The sequence below is a fragment of the Bubalus kerabau genome, chromosome 9 (assembly GCF_029407905.1).
Source record: "Bubalus kerabau isolate K-KA32 ecotype Philippines breed swamp buffalo chromosome 9, PCC_UOA_SB_1v2, whole genome shotgun sequence".
NCBI classification, from domain to species: domain Eukaryota; kingdom Metazoa; phylum Chordata; class Mammalia; order Artiodactyla; family Bovidae; genus Bubalus; species Bubalus kerabau.
The window spans coordinates 89,742,951-89,763,830 of record NC_073632.1 but is presented as its reverse complement, the minus strand read 5'-3'; the positions used below and the strand labels follow the sequence as shown (position 1 = coordinate 89,763,830).

Below are 20,880 nucleotides of genomic sequence, written 5' to 3'. Positions count from 1 at the left end.
TGGCGTGCTGCGATGCGATTCATGGGGTCGCAAAGAGTCGGACACGACTGAGCAACTGAACTGAACTGAACTGATCTGTTGAAAGTGAAATCAGTAATATAGGATGACACTATCCTCACATGAAACATCCTATTCTTCATTTAAGTTTCCTCTGAAATAGTTTTCCAGGCTCTTTTCACACACAAATTTTCTTCCCACTGTCCAAGACTATTCCCTTCAAGATAAAATTAATATTACCTTTCTTTGTCTCCTTTTCAAAGAGCTTTTATATTATCTTTTTTCTTATTTTAATCAACCTACTTTTTTCCTAAAGCATGACATTTCTTTCGGAATATACATATAGAAAAAAATTACAAATGCTATTAAAACAGTTCAATTCAAAGTCACCTGAACAAGCCAACCAAGAGGGCTACTTTAGAAAAACAGCAATTGTTAATGTAATTAAGGAGTAAAAGCTACCTTTAAAATGTAGAAATTAATCAAGTTAAGCATATTAATTCTGGAGGAAGAGCAAATACTAACAGGGCTGTAACATGATTTATAACATAATTTTTAAAACTATACATCTGATTGAAAAATATATATATGAATTATAATGTGAAAAGCTATCTATCAGGTTGAAGAATATAAAACAAATCCCTTGAAGCGAAGTTTACCTTATAGCTTTATACATGTTGTTACTAACTGCAAACCATCTTTCAATTCCTCTCCCCTACTCCTCTACTCTCGTACCACTCTGGTCCAAGCTCCCATGATCTCTAACCTTAGTTATTTTCACAACTTATCTGCTCCCTTCCTCCGTTCAACTCTGCTCCCTTTGAAATGTATCATTCATACTGTCCACCAAGTTATCTTTTTGAAAAACAATACTTACTCCATCATTAACCCACTTAAAATCCTGTAGTAGCTCCCAACAGGGAAAAGATCAAACCTCTTAGCCTGCTTTCAAAGAGCTTTCAAAATCTGATCCCAACCTCTCTCCTCATCTACAACACCCCAGCCACACTCACCTACCAGCTGCAGGCTCAAAATACACTGTTCTTTCCCATCACCTTGGAATGCCCTCCCTTCACAGCCACACAACTACCTCTTATGCATCCCTCAAGGCATACCTCAACTCCCTTCCTCTTAGGGCTCTCTCTTTCCCAATGAAGTAGGACATGTCCTTCCTCCTCCCCTGATTCCCCAGCTTTGGATACACTACACAGGGTTTATGCAGGGTTGTCTCCTTACACCTCTCTTCCCAACCAGCCTGAGCACCTGAATGAAGCAGAGACCGATGTCTTGCTCACCTCTGGGCCCATCATCGAGCTACACTGAATGAATGACAAGCATGTGCTGAGTGAATAAGGTACGTATAACAGCAAGTCTGATTATTTTAAACCATAAGAGAACATGGCGAGCCTTTATTGAGCACTTAGTGTGTGCGGAGACTAAGCTAAAGGCGGCATCAGAAGGTCGTTAGGAAAGCACGTGCCCATACACAAGCAAGAGGAGCCAAAAATAGAAATAAAGAGTGAACAAGCGGGATTGATTGTGGCTCTGTGATCGATCAAAGAATAGAATGCTTTGTGGCATTTATGCTGATGTTTGAAAGATGGAGGTTTCAAAACCAAGGGGTGGGGAGGGAAGAACAATCAAACAGAGAAAACAAAGCAAGCCACGTCCCAAAGACAAGAAAAGGACCACAGGCCGTCCTCACTAGCACCGTGCGCCTCCCTCACAGGGTATTTTTTGGAGGGAGGGAGACATAAAAAGATAGGTCAGCATCAGACTTCCCTAAATGTTTCATTGAAACTTGCATGCAAATGAGTTCCCCTCTCTGAGCAATCTGCCTTGATGCCAGGTCCCCAGAGTAAGATCTGTGCTACACCAAATGCTCCAAAAGGCTAGTCCCAGACAGACAGCAAGCATGCGTGTGCATTCTCCAAATAACAACACCCTTCTATCTTCTAACAGGCTACATCTCTTGAAAAAGCACACGTACGTTAGAATAATTCAAGTCACTCTGATTTTTTTTCTAGAGACACAGTATTATAATGGGATTTAATACATGATTAAGGGTCTGTTCTTGATGAAAGTTAAAGAGAGTGAAAAAGTTGGCTTAAAGCTCAACATTCAGAAAACTAAGATCATGGCACCTGGTCCCATCATTTCATGGGAAATAGATGGGGAAACAGTGGAAACAGTGTCAGACTTTATTTTTCTGGGCTCCAAAATCACCACAGATGGTGATTGCAGCCATGAAATTAAAAGACGCTTACTCCTTGGAAGGAAAGTTATGACCAGCCTAGATAGCATATTCAAAAGCAGAGACATTACTTTGCCAACAAAGGTTCATCTAGTCAAGGCTATGGTTTTTCCTGTGGTCATGTGTGGATGTGAGAGTTGGACTGTAAAGAAAGCTGAGCACCGAAGAATTGATGTTTTTGAAGTGTGGTGCTGGAGAAGACTCTTGAGAGTCCCTTGGACTGCAAGGAGATCCAACCAGTCCATCCTAAAAGAGACCAGTCCTGGGCATTCATTGGAAGGACTGATGCTGAGGCTGAAACTCCAGTACTTTGGCCACCTCATGCGAAGAGTTGACTCATTGGAAAAGACCCTGATGCTGGGAGTGATTGGGGGCAGGAGGAGAAGGGGACGACAGAGGATGAGATGGCTGGATGGCATCACCAACTCGATGGCCATGAGTCTGAGTAAACTCCGGGAGTTGGTGATGGACAGGGAGGCCTGGCATGCTGTGATTCATGGAGTCGCAAAGAGTCGGACATGACTGAGCGACTCAACTGAACTAAACTGAACTGATGTTATAGAACTGACCACAGATACTATAAGTAGAAGCACAGAAATAAACAGCTTTACATTCCGCAGTATAACATTTTCTAAACACCTTACAAAGGGACTATAAGGATAACAAAGTAAATAGAGTATAAAGTGAAAGTCGCTCAGTTGTGTCTGACTCTTTGAGACCCCATGGACTGCATAGTCCATGGAATTTTCTAGGTCAGAATACTGGAGTGGGTAGCCTTTCCCTTCTCCAGGGCATTGTCCCAACCCAGGGATCAAACCCAGGTCTCCCACATTGCAGGCAATTCTTTACCAGCTGAGCCACAAGGGAAGCCCAGGAATACTGGAGTGGGTAGCCTACTCCTTCTCCAGGGGATCTTCCCAACTCAGGAATTGAACTGGGGTCTCCTGCTTTGCAGGCGGATTCTTTACCAACTGAGCTATCAAGGAAGTATCAAATAGAGTATATCTGGAGTTTTATCTCAGAGCATCCCAGGAGGTGGCTTCTGGATATGGCCTGAGGCCTTCAACACCAAATAAGACTCAGTCACTCTCCCAGCTCTAAATCAGACTTGCATTTTAAAAGACAGTATTTTGATAAGGGGTCATGTTTCTTGCAAACTTTAGAATTCCCTGAGTAAAATCCAAACATGGCTTGTACACAAAAAGTAAAGAAAGAAGTAGACCATTCCACATGGATAGGAATCCATTTCACCGGTACCTCAGGTGGTAAAGAATTTACCTGCAATGCAGGAGACCAGGGTTCAATCCCTGGGTTGGGAAGATCCCCTGGAGAAGGAAATGACAATCCACTGCAGTATTCTTGCCTGGAAAAATCTCATGGACAGACGAGCCTGGCAGGCTACAGTCTATGAGGTAGCAAGGGTTGGAAACGACTTAGCGACTAAACCTATGTATACCCACTCCAGTACTCCTGCCTGGAAAATCCCATGGATGGAGGAGCCTGGTAAGCTGCAGTCCATGGGGTCGCTGAGAGTCGGACACAACTGAGCAGACTTCACTTTCACTTTTCACTTTCATGTATTGGAGAAGGAAATGGCAACCCACTCCAGTGTTCTTGCCTGGAGAACCCCAGGGACGGGGGAGCCTGGTGGGCTGCTGTCTATGGGGTCACACAGAGTTGGACACGACTGAAGTGACTTAGCATAGCATAGCATAGCATAGCACTGTATAGCACAGGGAACTCTACTTGGTGCTCTGTGGTCACCTAAACTGGAAGGAAATCCAAGAAAGAGGGGATATATGTATGCATGCATGCTCAATCACTCAGTCATGTCCGACTCTTTGCAACACCATGGACTGTAGCCCTCTAGGCTCCTCTGTCCATGGGATTTCCCAGGCAAGAATACTGGAGTGGGTTGCCATTTCCTTCTCCAGGGGATCTTCCCGACTCAGGGATCAAACCTGTGTCTCCTGCGTTGGCAGGAGGATTCTTTACCACTGAGCCACCTGGGAAGCCCAATGTATGTATACATATGGATGGTTCACTTTGCTGTACAGCAGAAACTGACACAGCAATGTAAACCAACTATACTCCAATTTTTAGAAAAAGAGGCAGAAGTTGGAGGGATGCTGCCACAAGCCAGTGAAAGCCAGGAGCCACCAGAAGCTGAAAGAGGCAAGGGGAATTCTTTCCTGGAAACTTCAGAAGGAACAAGGCCCTGCTGACACCTCTATCTTGGGCTTCTAGCCTCCAGAACTGGGAAACTATAGACTTTTATTGTTTTAAACCATAAAACTTGTGGTCATTTTGTTACAGAAGCCATAGAAACTAATACAGGGGGGTTGATCCTTGGTTTCCTTTACAAACTTCAACTCCTTTCAGCAGCTTAAACCGCAGTTGACGTATTTGATTATCTTTTAAGACAATTCAATTATCTGACAAGTAAACCTCAAATGTACTTAAATTCTTATAACTCTAATATTGGACTTGAAGGGCATTATCCTCCAAGCGAAATAAATGAGACAGAGGAAGACAAATGCTATATGTTATCACATGTGGAATCTAAAAAATACAACAAACTAGTGAATATGACAAAAAAGTAGAAGACTCATAGACACAAAGCATATACTAGTTCACAACATGCAGAATAGAATTAATAATTTATAATAACTATAAATGGAGTATAACATTTAAAAATTGTGAATTACTATATTGTACACCCACAACAGATTGTATTACTGTACATCAAATATGCCTCAATAAAAAATAAAGATTATTAAATAAATAAATACAATTACAAAAACAAAGAGGCAAATACAGTTGTAATACCTTATTGACCTTAAAGAAGATAAGAAAACTAGCATCAAGTTACTATGTTCTTGCACTTTATTTCATAGCTTAGAGACCATCCCATATCAATACAGAAAGAACTTGTGATTTTTCATTGCAAATAATTCCACTGTGTGAATAAATTATAACTTAAGTAAAAAGAAAGAAAATCAACATAAAGGATGGATGTGGGATTTTTCCTCACCATGAGTCAAACCATATCTGTCTTGGAAATTTTTCTTAGAAAAAACAGACAATAAGTTTTTATGATAAGCCCAGAGTATTCCATGAAAGAATTCAGGTTTCTACTCTAACCTTGCAGCAGGAAGAGGTTAAATGCACCAAACTGAAGACCAAGGTGCTCCAAGAAGAACTTTTTCAAGGCGGAATATTTTGGTAGGATCTTCCAGTTCAACAGTCCACAATAAGAAATGCACCAAAGTTTCATCACTCTCCTGCTCTCTTTACACAATTTTACCTTTGCTCAGCACAAGAACACAAGGCAAAAGAAAAAAAGTCCAAAACCACAAAATCCACTACCTCTTAAAATTATTTAAAAAGAAGAGGTTGTAAGTAGAAATAGTCTTCAACATTGGACCGTAGCTCTCCTTTCTCCTCTGAAATGCACAGACCACTTTCACTTTGGTTCCAAGAGTCTTAAACCTGCTTCCGTTGTCCATAAATCAATGGCACTAAACAGAGTAACTGCAGAGCTTGTTAAAAACTCCAGACGCCGGGACCCCACCCCATGTGACTGAGTCGGAATCCCAAAGGGTGGTTCTGACATGCAGCCAGAGTTAGGAACTTTGAGAGGCTGAGCCCAAAACCCGACTTTCAAAATAAAAGCATATGTCGACATCTATGTAATTACTGAACTAATGAAAATCACAAGACTCACCCATAAGGAGCAAGAGAACCAATCAATTCATATTAAAGCCTTTTTCACATAAATATCCTACACCAAAATCTTAATCAGAACACGGCATGAGACAAATCTGCAAACATTCAAACAATGGAATTAGAGAAGATGATCTCACCAGATAATATCTTTTTAATCATGGGATTTTTCTAACTTGTGCCAGTTTAGAGACAGAAAGTCATATTTTGTACTGGATTTCTCTGCTCTATCAGAAATGCATTATCAATGTGCTTGTCAATGTGCTTTGTTCTGATCTTCAGGAAAAAGAATGTTACATAATTCAATAAATTCAATACTGAGATTGATGAACTGGGCAGAAATTGTAATAATTAGCCTGCCACCCACCCACCAAAAAAAGTTCATTTCAAAATATTCACCTACAAAATGTTACTCTCCTGCTTTACACCTTGATTTTAATGACTGTGACAAACATAACAGATTTTTTTTTTTTTTGCTTTTTTAAGTGAACAGATCTCAAAATCGGTATAAGGTTGTGCCAATGCAAACTTTAATCTTAACTGCCAAGAGGGCACACACACAAACAATTCCTATTACTGGCTAGGCTAGGAGAACAAGCTTCTGACAGAGAAGGTTCACAGAATATAAATAAATCTCAGGTGTTTGGTTGTGAAAAGGCACGAATGTCAAGGCCAGAGAGCTACATGGAACCTGGGACTACCTGCCTCCCACACTTGACCTATGTAAATCCAGGGGTAGAGCAAGGGAAAGGGAAAGGACTAGGTCTAGCTCAGATTTCTCAGTCCACAACCATCATTTCGACAGTAAGTATATATTAAAGTTTCACACCGATTCACCTCTCAAATACTAAACTGACTGTATTTATTATTAAGCAATTAAAGCACACCAAAAAATAAAAAGAGTAAAACAGTAAATATGTATGCCTACACACACACACACACACACCCCGTTTAAAGAGGAAAAAAAAAAAAAAAATCTAACCAGTACATGTGAAACCACCTAAGTAATCTTTTGCAATAGAATTTTAACTAATATTTACAACTGCTTCAATGATCTTGCATGTTCCCTTGTTTCTTGAAAATCATCCTATCAATGTCTAGTTCAAATCTGGGCTCAAATAAGGTTCAATAAAACTGAGCTTTCCATTCTGTCTATATACTAAAGACTTCTACTGCTTAGAACATTCTCCAAAATTTATGTTTTCCTGTGGAGAACAGATCACCTATACAGCTTTCCCAACCTTAGTAACAGGTCATGAGAATTACATGAATGCAGAAATCTTTTTTATGATGGCACTGTTTCAGCCTAATGAGGTACCAACACAGAATATTTTATGTGCATGACAAGAATAGCTGCTCTCCTCTGTTAAGAGTTGAATTTCCACCACGGTCACTGTCCCTCACCACAAATCCCCAGGGCTCATGGAAAAAAACCAAACACGCTCAAAGACTCCCTTCAAAGCACAGGCATTCCAGCCAAGTAATGCTTCTGGGGGGCGGAGGGGAGAGAAAAAAAACTATTTTTCACAGTCCCTTAAACTCTTTAGGAAAATTCCCCACACAGATATTTCTTTAAAGGAAAGAGAAAGAAGAAGACCAATACAACGTAACCACTGTTTTTCCTAAAGAAAGGCCTCTAAAAGATAAATAAGGTAACCTTCCTCCCAGCTTCATAAAACCACATCTTTTAAGAAAGTTTAAACATAGTATCGTGCAAACACAGTATCATTGTCAGGCCTGTTATAAACGTAACCAGGTATAATATTCCATAGTAAAGAATTCATTTTATTTTTATTTCACTGGGCTCCTTTTTCTCCCCTCCCAGTCCACTCCTCCTCAACCAACCCTTTCAATGCCACAGATACCCATCCAGGCATCAGACCAGGCCTCAAACTGTGCCAGACCTCAGTCTATCTGAAATCCAGTACCTTTTTTTTCACCAGCCAGTTAAAAGCCTTGAGCAGCAGGCAAAGGAAAAGAGAAAAGGGAATTCACGTCAGAAACAGATTATTAGTTTTCTACCTTCCACCCAGAGGACTGCCAGTCCTCTGCTATTTTCCTTTGCTAACTTCTAGAAGAGAATGATAGAGACCAGAGCCAATAATCAGGGCTGAGAGCGGCAGGTTGTGTCTCCTATGATCGACCTTCCCATGGCAGGACAGGATGTCCGCCAGCGGCCTGGAGCAGCTCTATCTCACAGCCAAAGGCCCCAATTTTGTAACCACAAAGGCAGAGGCAGAGGGATGTAGCGAAACAATTAATACTCTGCAAAATTTCTAAGGAATTAATTTAGGCACAAAAAAACAAAGGACCATCTGGCAGCAACAAAATAAACTACCTGGTACATTAGGAAACTCAGTACTCTATACAGAGTTCGAATGCAGAGTTTCTGGAGTCAGATCACCTGAGTTCTCACCCCAGCTCTGACATTTCTAACTCTGTAGCCTTTTTCATTGAATAGACATTCATTGCTTACCTGCTATGAGCTAGACACTGGGCTGAGTCCCAGGGATGCATGGGTCCCTGCTCTTGTGGAATTAAGCTGAGTAGGACATTGAAAGAAAAGTTCAGATGTTAGTTGCTCAGTTCTGTCTGACTCTTGACGACATCATGGACTGTAAGGCTTCTTTGTCCATGGAATTCTCCAGGCAAGAATACTGGAGTGGGTAGCCATTCTCTTCTCCAGGGGATCTTTCCCACCCAGGGATCAAACCTGGGTCTCCTGCATTCCAGGCAGATTCTTTACTATCTCAGCTACCAAGGAAGCTAACACACACACACACACACACACACACAGAAATAAGAAAACTACCAGAGAGTGACTGGGCATAGGGGGAACTTAAATATACAGATACAGTCAAAAGTGACTGGGAGTGACCTTCCTCATGGTCTTCTGGCTAAGACTCTGCACTCCCAATGCAGGGGGCCTGGTTCGATCCCTAGTCGGAGAACTAGATCCCACATGTCACAACTAAAATATTCTGTATGCCTCAACAAAGACTGAAGATCCCTGGTGCCACAACTAAGGCCTGGCACAGCCCAACAATTAAATATTTATTTATTTGACGGTGCCAGGTCTTCGTTGCATTACGTGGGATTTTTCATCACCCAGACTCTACTGTGGCGGTCGAGATTAGCTGCTCCACAGCATGTGGACCTTAGTTCCCAGTGTTGTTGTTTAGTCACTAAGTCATGTCTGACTCTTTTGTGACCACAGACTGTAGCCTGCTAGGCTCCTCTGTCCGTGCGATTTCCCAGGCAAGAATACTGGAGCCGGTTGCCATTTTCTTCACCAGGGGATCCTCCCAACCCAGGGATCGAACCCGCATCTCCTGCATTAGCAGGTGGATTCTTTACCAGGTTTAGCCACCAGGGAAAACCCTTAGATCCTGAATCAGGGATCAACCCACATTCCTGCACTGCAAGGCAGATTCTTAACCACTGGAGGGACAGGAAAGTCTTGTAAATAAATAGTAACAACAACAACAAAAAGATGACTGAGAGAGTTACTTCCTAAAGTCAGCAGGCAAGTTTTCTCAGAGGTGATACTAAAGCCTAGATCTACCTAATAAGAGGAGCCCATCAGGCAAAGACAGGGAAAGAGGGATGTGCAAAGGCCCTGAGCCAGGCATGGCTGGGCCGCTGCAGAAATAGAAAGAAGGTCAGTTTGGCAAATTACTTCTGTGTGGCTCATGTCCGTCATCTGTAAAACAGTCGTTGTGAGGATGAAACTCTGAGCACCACATCTGCACACTGCATGTATTCAATAAATGTCAGTTGCTAGAATTATCTTCATCAATGAGATCCCATCACTAGAGGTGTGCAAGAAGAGGTTGGGTACACAGAGGCATGGCCAGGGAACAGGACCTCTCAGGTTCCATCAACAATTAGGTCAGGATTACACAAGAAGAGAAAAAGTGAAGGAAGCAATGATAAAAATGTTACACTCAGGCTTCCTGCCTAAAGGCTGTTAAAGAACGCTTTGAATCATACAAAAATGAGGAGTTTTACCGACTAATTCATTCAACAAATGGCCCCTTCCCATGTGAAAATCTATGATTCTAATCCCTACTAGTCAAAATCCCCACAAAGAGCTAGTTGGCACAGTCTTTAGCCCTGAGGTCTACCCTCTTTATGGAGCTTTGAGCTAAAACTTACCAGAACAGCATTGAGAAGAACAGAAAAGGTTGACTTACTCTATGTTAGTGGCATTAAAGTGTCAGTATTGATAGAATAAAATAGCAGTGAGGCTATTCTTTGATTTTACACATATCTCAAACCACTTTATTATTTCATGTTTAAAATGTTCCAAGCAGAAGTTTACACACAAAGACTCCATTGATAATATATTTCACTTAAAAAAAAAAAAATCTTACTCTTGATCTACTCTCAAAATACATAATAAACTGTAAAACTTTCTGAAGCTCACTAATTATGGCTATCAAAGATGTACTGATTAATGACAGACAAATTTGTCTTGCAAGTCTTTAAGTTAGGGAAAGATTTATTTTTACCCAACCCCAAGCCCTGAATCATTAAAGATCATACTCTTTCAAGTTCTTTTCTAAAATTCACTCAAATCCAAGACAAATGTATTACAATCATGAAAAAATACATGATTTTTATATTCATGAAATATTTCATCACCTACTCTTGTTATTTCAGATTTCTGTTTAGTTGGTAGAAATTACTTTAAAAATTATTAAACCTCATACACTGCATAAAGCAAATTAATATTGAATGAGGGCAATATAAACAATCTTAATACCTTAACATAAAATGCACCTATACTTAAGCCAGGCTTTTAGACTGTTCAAACTTAAGGATTTGAGGAGGAACAAGATAAATCTTCACGAGCCAAGACAAAAGTTTATCAGTATAATCTCAGCATCAGGTCTTCCCTACCCCAATCTCTATCCCCTCCACCATAACTAGACCCTCAAAAGGTAGAAACACAGAATAGATTTGAATCAAAATTCTCCTATAGGAGAATATGCATTATATGTATATGATTCCTTTGACTTTCAGAAAGCAAGATTGACATTAACAGGCCCATTCAAATCCAAATTTATCTACTGCCTTTTGCAACATAATCCAGCCAAAAGAATGTGATTCAGATCTCAGCTATGCAACAGCTAAATTTTCAATGCTTTTTGAAGTAGGAGCCATCAAAAATAAAAAAGAAAGTAACAGTCATCACCTTGGCATTAAAACACTTGAAGCAATTTGAGATTTTTAAGAATACTTTAGAAATATTTTAAGAAGTAATACAGGCTCATTGAAAAGCCTTTAACGTGCATATGAGTAAAAAAGAGAAAAATAATAATCCCCAAATACCAGGATGACCACCATTAACATTTTCATGTACATTCTATTGAACTTTATTGGAAAAAAATTTTTTTTCACATAAATGACTTTATATTGCACATAATTTTTATATAACAACATCAAGAACATGTTTCTATGTTCATATATATACATATTCATAACATTTTTATGAATGTATAATCTTTACTTTATGAATACACCTTAATTAGCTCCACTGAGATTCTATATGATTTAGTCAAGTGCCCTACACTTAAGGAACAGCATAGGCTAATCATTGTTTCCTAAAGGTATTTGCCTATGACATCCTTTTTTAACTTATATATTAGAATTTATGCTTGTTTCAAATGCTTTGGTAAATTATGATTTAATCAACCCTCAGTATTGGATTTTTATGGTATTTCTATTTTTTTTTCTATAATAAAAATGCTATGATCCACTTTTTGCTTGTATATTTCTGTATCTTCCCTAGGAACAAAACTCCAAAAATAGAGGTACTGGGCCAAATGAAATGCCTATGTTAAAAATGTAATAAGTTCAACCCAACTGTCCCCAATAGTATATGAGAATAGTCAGTCATTTTTATTTTTTTTTTTTTTTAATTTATTTGGCTGCCTCAGATTTTAGTTGCTGTACACAAGATCTTTTGCTACTGTGCTTGGGCCCCAAGGCATGTGGGATTTAAGTTCCCTAACCAGAGGTTGAACCTGAGTCTTCTGCATTGCAAGGCAGATTCTTAACCACTGGACCACCAGGGAAGTCCCAGAAATGATCATTTTTAATTTAAAGAGTAGTTTAAAACTTATGTGTACTCATCATATATAACGAGTATTTTTAAACTTATATAATTACTTTTTTATGGACATGGTTAAAGTACACAGTTATAAATATCAAAGGTCTTACCGTAATGGAGGTTGACTCAGAAAACTATTTAAGAACATAACTCCTCACAATTTATAGAACATGACAAGCATGGATACATTAAATTGTCTCACTGTCATCTTCCTCCTTGTTAACATCTATATTTTTCTGGACATACATTCTGTACTGTTTAGAAGATATTAGTAATCCCTTACATCAACATAGTACTTTATACAAGTAAAGCATTTAAATCAAGACAAATTTTAGGGGGCATTAAACTTTCTTGGAACATACTTTAAAATAGGATGTTAAACTGTACCCCTCAAAAGATCCTTCAAACTACACAGTAGTGGCTACACATTTAGAGCCAAGACTGTAATAACCAGTCTTTACCAATCAACCAACACCAGGGCCATGAAGGGAAATATACCTTAAATATGTGTGTGTCGGTAGATCAGTCATGTCCAACTCTTTGTGACCCCATGAACTGAAGCTCACCAGGCTCCTCTGTCCATGGAATTCTCTAGGCTAGAACACTGGAGTGGGTTACCATTCCCTTCTCTGGGGGATCTTCCTGACCCAGAGATCAAAGCCGGGTCTCCCACATTGCAGGCAGATTCTTTACCATCTGAGCCACCAGGGAAACCCTCATCTCTATTAATTTAGAGCCTATTTTCAGTGCATATTTCTGCAGATTCATACAATAAAAAGCAACCTTCTAACATAATATAAAGATGGTTCACATAGCAAAAACAGACATGAGGTTCCTTTTTTGGTTTTAAAGTGACACTGGGTATTAAGATTATAGCCCAAACTAACTCTCAAAGTTACTTAAGTATAGTGTTCACACCCCGAGTGAAGTTCTGTGTAATTTTCAAAACTCAGGTCCTGGCTGCTCAAAAATATCTCCCCATAGAGTCTATCTCAGACTCATATTTGTTGCTTTTTAAAAATATCGAAATTTTTACTCAGTAGGTCTGGAGTGTAGCCAATTTCTCTGTATTAAAAAAAATAAAAACAAACCCTCCCCAGTTGATTCAGTTATACAGCCAGAGTGGTAAAGTACTTGGTTATATAAAGACTGGGGGAGGGAGTGATATCCTTACATAATCAATTTAAATCTTCAATGGAAACCATTCATCTGTCTTAATCTGGTTTCCTAGATAACCTAGGTAAAACCATACCTTGAGAGGTTTATAAGATGCTTCAAAAAGGGAAACAGAGGTAGAAGAACACCTGTTGGCCTAGCACTGGTTAGAAATGGGATGGGGGAGAGGGTGTATGAAAGCAAAGCTCAAGAGGACTACCCACCCCATCTGAAACCACACCATTTCCCACCTAAAGAATCATTTTTTTTTAATTTTATTTTATTTTTAAACTTTACATAATTGTATTAGTTTTGCCAAATATCAAAATGAATCCGCCACAGGTATACATGTGTTCCCCATCCTGAACCCTCCTCCCTCCTCCCTCCCCATTCCATCCCTCTGGGTAGTCCCAGTGCACCAGCCCCAAGCATCCAGTATCGTGCATCGAACCTGAATTTTTTAAGCTGCATTTTTATGTTCAAGAGGTTTCTTATAAATAAACAGCAATCAGCTAACAGGCAGCAGTTTCACCAAGCAATGCCAATCAACATACCAGGAGACCAAGATGGATTGAGAAATTAAGACAGAATACACAGAGATATCAAGAAGGGCGTGGCAGCCCACTCCAGCATTCCTGCCTAGAGAATCCCCATGGACAGAGGAGCCTGGCAGACTACAGTCCATGGGGTTGCAAAGAGTTGGACACAACTGAGTGACTAAGCACAGCACACACAGAGATTATTGTATTACCTTTTACAGTGTAATAGTCATTTGTCAGATTTCTGTTTCTCAAAAGAAGTTTGTTTCATAAGAACAGTACAAAACAAACAAAATCTCATGTCTTCTAAGTAGCTTATGAACAAAAATCAGCCATTTTCTGAAGCTTCCATTACTTACCAGATCTGGACTTAATGATGTCGCTGAACTCATTCTGCCCATCGTCTGCTCTGGCCTCATGTTCTCCATACTTGGCCATCTTAGTTGTGTTTCAATATAATCCAAAGGCTTGACAAGATCCTCTTTTAAAGACTTTCAATTTTCTATAATTATCAACATCAATACCTAAAGAGAAAGGGAAAACATAGATTTTAAAAAATATACAAGACTATATTAATATGTTGTAATATATTAATACATGCTGACATATTATATATAACATATTTCATATAGATGTAACATATAACATAATATATATCAGAGCTGTATAATATATATGACTATAAATATTAAAATATATGTATATATATTATATATGGGCTTCCTGGTGGCTCAGTGGTGAAGAATCCACCTGCCATTGCAGGAGACGCAGGGGTCTAGGATTCAATCCCTAGGTCAGGAAGATCCCCGGAGGAGGGCATGACAATCCACTCCAGTATCCTTGCCTGGAGAATCCCATGGACAGAGAAGCCTGGTGGACTAACGTCCATGGGGTTGCAAAGAGTCGGACATGACTGAGCAACTAACACTTTCACTTTCATATATAATGCACTGATTTGGGCAATGGAAATATGACTATCAAAGAGACAAAACCTATACTAGTTTGAAATCCACAGACACCAAGCAATTAATTATATAATGGAGTGTTTCATTATACTACTAATATGTTACAAAAGTTCAAAGGAGAAGCATAGAGTAATATGAGCATACTGCAGAGATGAATCTGACCTGCTCTGGGCAATTAAAGAAGGCTTTCTTGAAGATGTGACATTTGAGCCAAGCCTTCAAGGATGAGAGATGGGAAGAGAAAAAAGGTAAGAATCTCCCATGTAACGTGACAGGAAGCATCAAAGAACATTCAAAAATCTGAGCATAGGCCAGTGCTTTTGGAGCCAAAGAGGAGAGGGATTTGTTGAACTAGGTGAGGTAACAGACAGGACCAGGAACAGGGCTGTGAATACAGCCTGTACAGGATTTTGTTATTTCTCCAAAGAGCAGTAGGATAATAGCAGATGATTTTGAGCTGGGAAGCAACATATGATTGTGACCTAAATAAGTGCAGATAGAAAGAAGTGGGTGGACATGTGGGCTATTAGATATTAAATGAAGGCCAATAGGATTTGGGAACTGACTGGATATGAGAGTTTCAGGATACTGAGGCAACAAAATGACTGCCCAATTTTGGCTTGGGCAATTGAGTCACTGGAGCATGAGCATCTGAAGGAAGAAATAAGTAGTGTGATTTGGATTGATGGAGTTTGAGATATACAAGTGGAGATAACCAAAACGTCTGATCTCAGGAATGATTCAGATTATATGTAAATCTGGAGAGTTACATGTTATATCCATTAACACAGACTTTTTTCAGGAAAACATATCATGTGAATTCTCCTGAGAACAGACATCACTCAAAATAATTTTAATCTTTTAGTAATTAATGAGTCAAGGCATGCTGAGAATTTACAGAATCGAGGATTCTACCCTGCACTACCACTTTTCTTTTAAAATGTCATCAATGAGACATGCACTGCCTTAGAACTTTCTGGAACACAATGCCAAGCAACCCAAATAGAATCAGAATTCAAGTTTAAGTTCAGCAACTTGGCTATATCCTAACATCCCCTTATGAGCACCCCAAATGCCAGCTAAATAAATCAATCATTTAATTGGGAAAATAACAATCAAGACATCCCAATATTAATCTACAATAATAGACATTAATTCACATATTATAATAGATATCAAAACAAGAGTTTATTATTAGCTAGGATTAGACAAAGGAGTACATCAAGGCTGTATATTGTCACCCTGCTTATTTAACTTCTATGCAGAGTACATCATGAGAAACGCCGGGCTGGAAGAAGCACAAGCTGGAATCAAGATTGCCGGGAGAAATATCAACGACCTCAGATATGCAGATGACACCACCCTTATGGCAGAAAGTGAAGAGGAACTCAAAAGCCTCTTGATGAAAGTGAAAGAGGAGAGTGAAAAAGTTGGCTTAAAGCTCAACATTCAGAAAACGAAGATCATGGCATCCGGTCCCATCACTTGATGGGGAAACAGTAGAAATAGTGGCTGACTTTATTTTTTTGGGCTCCAAGGTCAACTGCAGATGGTGACTGCAGCCATGAAATTAAAAGACGCTTACTCCTTGGAAGGAAAGTTATGACCAACCTAGACAGCATATTGAAAAGCAGAGACATTACTTTGCCAACAAGGGTTCGTCTAGTCAAGGCTATGGTTTTTCCTGTGGTCATGTATGGATGTGAGAGTTGGACTGTGAAGAAGGCTGACGCTGAAGAATTGATGCTTTTGAACTGTGGTGTTGGAGAAGATTCGAGAGTCCCTTGGACTGCAAGAAGATCCAACCAGTCCATCCTAAAGGAGACCAGTCCTGGGATTTCTTTGGAAGGAATGATGCTAAAGCTGAAACTCCAGTACTTTGGCCACCTCATGCAAAGAGTTGACTCACTGGAAAAGACTCTGATGCTGGGAGGGATTGAGGACAGGAGGAGAAGGCGATGACAGAGGATGAGATGGCTGGATGGCATCACCAACTCGATGGACGCGAGTCTGAGTGAACTCCGGGAGTTGGTGATGGACAGGGAGGCCTGGGGTGCTGCGATTCATGGGGTCGCAAAGAGTCGGACACGACTGAGTGACTGAACTGAACTGAACTGAGGATTAGACAACTCAATTATTTAATTCAAGGATACATCATATGCCATTACTATTTTGTAATATAGTTCATTTTACATATCTATTCACTATTTGCTTCCCTGGTGGCTCAGACGATAAAGTGTCTGCCCGAAATGTGGGAGATCCAGGTTCAATCCCTGGGTTGGGAAGATCTCCTGGAGAAGGAAATGGCAACCCACTCCAGTACTCTTGCCTGGAAAATCCCATGGAGGGAGGAGCCTGGTAGGCTACAGTCCATGGGGTCGCAAATAGTCGGACACGACTGAGTGACTTCACTCATTCACTATTTAGAAGTTCTTACATATTATGTTTACAATATGCAACACTCAAAGACACATCATATTGTTTTATGATATATTTCATAACAATATAAATACATAAAATGTAAAATTTATTTTCCTTAGTAGTTAGGAAAGGGTATGTTCTAATAATAAAGAGGTCAAAGTTACCTTAGAAAAAGATTTTAAATGTTAAAGTGTTTGAGGCAGATGAAAACTGATGAACTACCAAAGCTTTAGGAACAATTTCCTCTCCAAAAGGGAGAAATACATGGATTGGATCATCAGCCTGAATCTGAGAGATTTCGTGAGAGTATAAAAACATTTTTCACTTTTTATACTGTCCACTACTACTGCACTTTATGGATTACTATGTAATTAGGTTCCTTTTGGGGGGTAAATACCTGCTAAAGATTTGCTAAATTCTTAAATCTATTTTATTACATTCAAGTACCAAAAATTTTGTTCAGAAGAATACACATAAAATTTTACTATGAAAATCAGCTTTTCCCAACAAAAAATTCTCTTTACTGGAAAGCAACTAATTATTTCCTTTAAAATACATTTCTCATTCTCTCTTTCGTAAGTGGTCTTAGCCAAGGTCTTCAAAAGATTTTTCCCATTCCACAAAAGAGAAAAGTAAAGTGCTTGCACAGAACTGTGTTTCATTTGCACATTAATATTCCTTCATCATAAAGTTCTACTTTGCCAGCTCCTTAAGATAATCTCAGATTTTCTCTTGATAATCAAAATCCTTTACAGGCTACACAGATTCAGCAGTAAAGGGGATCAGAGGACAAGGAAAGACTGAGCAACTTGGGAGAACTGCAAATGACCATTTTAACAGTGACATAGCCACTGACTGATACTTTGTGCCACTAATTGGCAGGGGTCTCCAAGTTGAGTAACATTTGGCAGCAAGTCATTATTGGTTGCCAGAAGACAGGATCAAAGTTTCATCACAAGGCGCCTCTGTGCGACCCTCCACTTCCACATATATACTATGGAAACACCACCATCTTCCACACCAAGGTAGGTGACAAACCGAATAAAAGAAAGAGATATTGCTTTATAATTATAATTTATTGTTACCTCTGCTCTAGGTTCTGTTTCCCCAAAATGAAGTGCTGCAAAGTTTAGCCAGCTCTTTCTCACTGAAACCAATACCCTCAACTCTACATCCAGTTCCTTCTTCAAAACTTCTCTGGCTGTCATAGGGAACCAGAAGCCACCACAATAAGCCTGGGTTAAAAGGACGGGGGATGGCCTTAACAGGCAAAACTCATGCTTTAATTTTTTTTTTTAATTTGGAAATTACAAGATGTAATTTCAAGATGTAAGAATACAAACATGTTTAACAATGTACAATTATGATGGAAATATGCTGTAGGTCCTTGGGCAAAAAGTACTCATTCGTTTACATAATCCTAAGAATGCCAGAGATAGTGGAAAGGAAAGCCCGGGGGCCAGAGTTTGAGGCTCAGTGTGCAACTTAGTAAAAGACACCGCCCAGTGCCAAGAATTGCCATCCATTCTCGGAAGCGCTCCAAGGGAAGTTCACCCTGTTGTGGTTAATGCCATTTACGGGGGCAATCAATTTCAGGTAAACACCTGAAGGAGAGTTAAAGCGCAGTCTTCTTGGTCTCAGAAACTGGTCCAGGGGGCGGGGAATGACTCCGCGTAAACCATGGCCCGCGCCCCCCGGTGCTCTGGAAGCCGAAGCACCCAGGAGCTCCGCATTCCTGCAGCTGTCGCCTGATTCCCGGGTCCCCCTGTCCACTAGCAACCAGCCCAGAGGCGCCCACCCGACTCCCGAGGCCCATGCAAGTTACAAAGGAATAGATGCGGCTACTGCCGGGTTCCCAGGAGCACAAAGCTCCCGCCCGGACCCAGGGGATCCGGGCTTCCCAGAACTCGGTTCACTCCCCCACAAGGGGTTACAACCCGCGAGGCCCTGGTAACCCAGGTCACCTGGGAGCTGGCAAAGAGGAGACTCTCCCCGGGGCATCCCTGGAGGGGGGAGCAGTTAGACCCAGGTTAGACCCGGGCTCCCCAGTTCAGTGGAAAACAAAGTGTGAGTCCTCTGGCAAGTAGGGCACACTCTCAACCCTGGAATCACTCCCTTTCGTAATCTGGGGCTTGACTTTAAAAAAAAAAAAATCCACTTTTAACAGCGTGCCTTCTAAAAGTTGCACAGCGTAAAATTTGTGCTGTGTCGCTTTCCTAAAGGGGCCTTGAGCAACCAGTGCCTCGCACCCCAAGCCACACAGGGACATGAATTACCTTACCAATTGCCGCAAGAGATGCCAAAGATCCGGGACCCCAGAAGAGGCAATCGCGCGGGACTACGCACCGACTGAGCGCTCCTTGTCACCTCACCAAAGCCCCACCCTCGGGAGCAGCAACGGCCTGGAGGTCGAGCACGCTTCCTGCCAGGCGGATGGCTGGGAACGTCTCCCCACCCGGTCCTGGCGGACACCTCCGGGGCCCCGCCTTCCCGGGGCTGAGGTGTGTGTGTGTGTGTGTGTGCGCGCGACAGGCCCTCCTAGGAAGCCACGTCCCCTCTTGGAGATCACTGGCCCAGAGCGCATGGAGGAACGACCCTCTCACCCTAGCCAGGAGAAAAATTCAGGGAGTCAAGAGGCTGCCCAGAACCAGTCGGAGGAGTTCCGGTCATTAGGAAATACTACACGGATTCCGAGGACTTCCGAGCCCGAGCTCTCCCCCACGTTTCTGGCATTCCCTGTCCCGGGGCGGGGAGCTGAACTGAGGTTCCAAGGAAAGTGCACGCAAAAGTTGGTTACATCTTAGGCTCAGCCTTGAGAAGGAGCTCGGGACGCTGATCCTGGGCACAGGAGCCGCTGAAAACTCCATCCTCCCCGCAGCCTACGTCCCGTGTCCCGGGGCTGTGGTCACATTACCCGGCCCAAGGCTCAATAATGCATGGACTTACCTGCTCCCATGCCCCGCGGGCTGCCTCGCCCGCCCGCCGCCGCCGAGTCCCAAGCCGGCCCGGGCCTCCTCGGATGTGTTTCAGGCGTAGTAATCGCGGGTGTGTGTGCAAACGTGGGCTTTGTGGTGCGGGTTTTTTTTTTTTTTGGTTTGTTTGTTTTGTTTTGTTTTAAGGAAATATGGAAAACCAGACCAGATCCGAAAGAAAAAAAAAAAAATTTTTTTTTTTGACACTCGATTGTAAACGCCCCTAACTTGTGCAATCTTCCTGCCCCGTAGTTCCGCCAAAAACAAAACAGTCCCAGTGCAAACCTGGAACGGGAGCGCAGGCACCAAGTTTGCCAAACACTGGAGAGTTTTCCGTCTGCAGAAATGACCCCGAAGGAGGGTGGCGGAGGGTGGGGGGGCACCGCTCCCCGCGATTCCCCAATCGGCTTCGGGAGCCGGAGGCTCCTCCTCGCCCCTCGGCGGGAGAAAGCCCGCGGGCCGCTGCGGCCGCCCGCTCCCCTCCTCCGAGGAAAGGCGACTCCACAACTTCGTGCGCCGGCGGCTCGCGCCCCCGGCTCCTCCTCCTCCCCTCACCCGCCCGCCGGCCGGCCCCTTTGTTGAAGCGGGGAAAGGAGCGCCGGAGGCCGGGGAGGGCGGAGGACCGCGGGGTGCGCGCCGCCGCCCTCCTGGGAACCGGCTCCGGTCCCGGCACACGGGTTCGTCCTCCCCAGTAGAGGGGCGCCGAGCAGGTCCGGCTGCCCCTCGGCTCTCC

General features: G+C 41.8%; 1 protein-coding gene across 3 annotated transcripts in view; it reads right to left on the bottom strand.

The window, feature by feature from the left end:
- UTRN (utrophin) overlaps nt 1–20,639 on the bottom strand; it is a 565,993-nt gene extending 545,354 nt beyond the window's left edge. For 2 of the 3 annotated variants that reach the window (XM_055535865.1, XM_055535867.1), the window contains exons 1-2: nt 20,122–20,639; nt 14,149–14,313 (exon numbers count right to left, since the gene is read on the bottom strand). In XM_055535865.1, coding sequence (XP_055391840.1) covers nt 14,149–14,227 — 79 coding nt within the window. In that variant the 5' untranslated portion in view covers nt 14,228–14,313; nt 20,122–20,639. Of the gene's footprint in view, nt 1–14,148; nt 14,314–19,456; nt 19,712–20,121 lie in introns of those variants that run through there. The other variant, XM_055535866.1, reaches the window with a different exon arrangement.
- Between the last annotated feature and the right edge of the window lie 241 nt (nt 20,640–20,880).